Here is a 3,862-nt window from a genome sequence, read left to right as displayed (position 1 = left end):
CGCGGCAACGTTACCGCGTCCAGTGGGCAGGAGCCATTACTCCAATTTATTGCACTAGTTCACTAGTGTAGGAACAGAAAACAAGCCTATTGTAGCGGAGGCTTAGTCCCAGTCTACAATAGAGATTTAAGCCCTAAGCCTTAAGAAATTGACTAATCACAGTCGCGTATTCTACTCGTACTTGACCGTGATTGGCCAATTTCTTAAAGCTTAGGGCTTAAATCATCTATTGTAGACTGGGACTTAGCCCTAAGCTTTAAGAAATTGGCCAATCACGGTCAAGTACGAGTAGAATACGCGACTGGGACTTAGTCCCAGTCTACAATAGATGATTTAAGCCCTAAGCTTTAAGAAATTAGCCAATCACGGTCAAGTATGAGAAGAATGCGCGACTGTGATTAGTCAATTTCTTAAGGCTTAGGGCTTAAATCTCTATTGTAGACTGGGACTTATTTAAGCCTCGTCCGTTTGGCCGTATTGGCTCCAGTGGGAGCCAGGAGCCAATAATCCAACGAGTAAACAGACCGTTCCAGTCTCCTTAGTCGGTATTCATGGTTTGAATTTCAGGGACACTGGGCTTGTCATTTGTACGAATTAAAGCGAATGTGGTGTGGAAAATAAATACCTGTGAACAAGTGCTATTTTTATTGGTGATGATGAAAAACACAGATAAGTTGTCAAAGTAAAATAAAAATTATCATTTCTCAGAACAGGTAATTGTTCCTATCTTAAAATATTATATAGAATGTTTTCCTCCTATTTATTTGTTATATTTATTGTTGTATTTATCGTTGCAACAATTTGAACGTTTAAAACGCCACGGGAGCAAATACGTGAAGTCTAGAAATAACATTTTATGCATTTTTATTCCTCATTCAGCGTTGCTGATTAAGCTAAGCAATTAACGTAAAGGAGATGAATTTTGGCGTGGATTGGGACACTGAGCATCGACGTATTTTGCTGGATGGAAATGCAGCGTTGGAACGTTCAGCGCAATCGGTCGCTAGATCGCAAGCCGCTGCAGCAGAGAGCGAGCAGATTGGTACGGAAGTGATCTCCGAATTGGGCGAACAGAGAGACCGTCTTTTGCGAGCAAAACGGAGATTGTCACAAACGGACGTGGAATTAGATAAAACGCGAAAAATTCTTAATGTTATGCGACTGAAGGTTCTGACAAACAAGATTGTGCTAATCGTGATAATATTGCTAGAATTAGTCATTCTTGGTATAATTGTGTACTTGAGATACTTTCACAAATAAATCGCCTATCGCTATTGAACTTAATTAATTAAAGCTGAAAAAAGACGTTGTGTTACACAACATTGTACATATCGCTTCTGCACGAGAAAAGTGGCGCAAATAAAAAAAAACGGTCATTTTAGGCGAACGATTTTAAACTTTCAATCTGCCTGCAGATCATACACGGCTCATCACATAGTCTGCCGATCTGTTTTATCCTTTTCTTACCTCGATGGATCTTTCTCCATAATGTGAGAACGTATTTTTCTTTTAAACATTCCTTCTCTTCGCTGTTATTATTTTTAAACAAAATACAATCTTCGTATTAAATTTTCTTGTGGATGAGATTTTTGTAATTACACCTGTAACACTTTCGAACAAAAGTACATACGTTTCAGAGCTGATAAGTTATAAAAAAGACTCGTGTCTTTTGGCTCGTATCACTTTTCTTGTGCAGTTATGTAATACACGTTAACAATTATCCGAATAGCACAAGACTCCCTAGAATTATCCTGATGTACTACATAGGATGTCTAGGAAACTATCTCGAAACATCCTGGACTGGTTTATGATGATTCTGGGACGTGTTGTGTTACGCAGGTAATAGAGTAATGATTAAGTGCAATTTTTCTGTAAAATTTAATACAATCAACGTGTAAACTTTAAAATAAATTTTTCTAAAAAGTAGGAGTTTTTCTTACAGTTCTCGTTGACGGGAATATTTCGCTGGAAGTACTTTGAAATCAATGAAAAGTGGGATAAAAGTTATTGAAAACTTACTGAAAGTATCGCAAGATAAATCATAATTTTGTTTTATGCAATTCAATCTAATATATGAGGATAGCTAAAGTTAATACTGTCACGAAAGATTAGGTATCATGAGATTTACTGAATTTGTTATAACTGTGAAAACTATTACCAAACATTCATTGACGCTCTGTATATAGAGCAATATATTGAATTGATTCATGAACAATTGTTTATTACTCACTTCATGTTTAATATACTTTCTATTCTTTTCTTATTAACCTGCGCATTACACGCGAATGAAAAGAAGTACTTAAAAATGGTTATCCTGCATGATGATGAATATTATCGAAGCAGAATACCTGAGCCAGATTTGGGAACACTTCGAAACTTTTTGCGATTTGTTTGGAATCCAGATAGAAAACAGTTACTTGGCAGAAGTGGGAAAGAATGGGGTAATTGTTAAGAGACAGATCTCTTTTACTTACTGGTCGTTAATCGTGGAATTATCTTATCGTTTGCGTGAATAGCTTTGCTCGGGCTCTTCTATTTGTGTTTCTTCACCGTATTGGGTTCCCTGTTTGCATTGCAAATGTGGATCAGTATCGAGTACGTCTCGAAACTGGAGAGACCATTTTTCCTTTATAGCGACTTGGCGCCTAGATCTTATTTTGACGTCAATATTCCGCTTTTGCGTCAACTAGAATTTGGTAGTCCAGGTAAACTTTCTTCAACAATAAAATTTGTTAAATAATCAAACACAAAATATTGTTTTAAATTTAATGTACATTTGTGATATTACATTAACATATTTTTTTTTAACAGGGATTGCCTTTAAACCAAATATTTTGTTACCCGCAAAATCTCCTCTTATTTGGATAGATAATTCTAGCACGGATACTCGTTCGAAAAGATACGTGCAAGCTTTAAGTGACTTTTTGCAAGGTAAAGACATCAAATAAAAATAAATAATATAAGAATTAATAATTAGTTGTAATTTCTACTCAATAATGCAAACATTAATGAATTATGACAATAAATTTTAATTAATGTTTTGAAAAAGGCCTGAAAAATATATACCATAATGTATATCTACGTGTGCACACGATGCGTACATATACATGTATATGATATACAGGGTGTCCCAATTTAATGTCCCACCCTAAATAACTTGTTATTTTTGATTGGTTAGCAGACTATACCCAGAAAACATTTTGCGCTCAAACATTTAGCATTATTATGGCACACCAGGATAGGATTTTGCTTGCGTAGTTGAACCATTTTTATACGTAAGTTGTTAAATATTTGCGCGCAAAATTACGCGTTAATACATGAGCTAACCACTTGCGTGCAAAACACAGACCAAACATATACAGGGTGGTCTAAAAGTCCCGGAACGGTTGAATATCCCGAGAAATTGTGGGTGGATCGGAAAACGGAAAAATACGTATTTCCTATTTTTGAAAGAGCTATCGAATGATACCAAAATTGACCCCCCCACCCCCACCCCTGTGGGTGGGGCGGGGGACAACTTTAAAATCTAAAATGGGAACCCCCACTTTTTACAACAGATTCGCATTCCACGTTAAAAAGTACGTAAGTTTTGTCTGAAACATTTTTTTATTTGCCTAATACTTTTTGAGATATTCAAGAGAAAATTTATAACTTTTTCAATGTTTAGCTTATGATATTTCGATAACTGTTTGTCAGAGGGAAAAGTAGTACAGGACTTTTTTACTTGATTTGGTCTCAGGAATATGCTGTCGCAATAGTGCTCTAATTATTGAAAATTTTTATGTATGTAAATTTGGTAGATGGTACAATACACAAAAATTTTCCATAATTGGAGCACTATTGCGACAGCATATTCCTGAGA

The 3,862-nt window shown here is 35.7% G+C and overlaps 2 protein-coding genes across 2 annotated transcripts in view; both read left to right on the top strand.

The window, feature by feature from the left end:
• Positions 1-518: 518 nt before the first annotated feature.
• LOC105565238 (vesicle transport through interaction with t-SNAREs homolog 1B-like) lies at positions 519-1,917 on the top strand. Its single transcript, XM_012018268.1, has 2 exons — positions 519-713; positions 880-1,917. Exon 2 carries the CDS (start codon positions 916-918, stop codon positions 1,258-1,260), a length of 345 nt encoding a protein of 114 aa, XP_011873658.1. The 5' UTR covers positions 519-713; positions 880-915; the 3' UTR covers positions 1,261-1,917.
• A 372-nt stretch (positions 1,918-2,289) lies between these two features.
• LOC105565239 (sodium/potassium-transporting ATPase subunit beta-1-like) overlaps positions 2,290-3,862 on the top strand; it is a 5,038-nt gene continuing 3,465 nt past the window's right edge. The window contains exons 1-3 of the mRNA XM_012018269.1: positions 2,290-2,441; positions 2,635-2,705; positions 2,812-2,931. Of these exons, the coding sequence (XP_011873659.1) occupies positions 2,437-2,441; positions 2,635-2,705; positions 2,812-2,931 (196 nt within the window). The 5' untranslated portion in view covers positions 2,290-2,436. The remainder of the gene's footprint in view (positions 2,442-2,634; positions 2,706-2,811; positions 2,932-3,862) is intronic.

Source organism: Vollenhovia emeryi, unplaced genomic scaffold, assembly GCF_000949405.1.
Source record: "Vollenhovia emeryi isolate VEMERY1.0 unplaced genomic scaffold, V.emery_V1.0 DF939154.1, whole genome shotgun sequence".
NCBI classification, from domain to species: Eukaryota; Metazoa; Arthropoda; class Insecta; order Hymenoptera; family Formicidae; genus Vollenhovia; species Vollenhovia emeryi.
The sequence above is the reverse complement of the archived record's forward strand: the minus strand, read 5'-3'. Positions and strand labels throughout refer to the sequence as shown.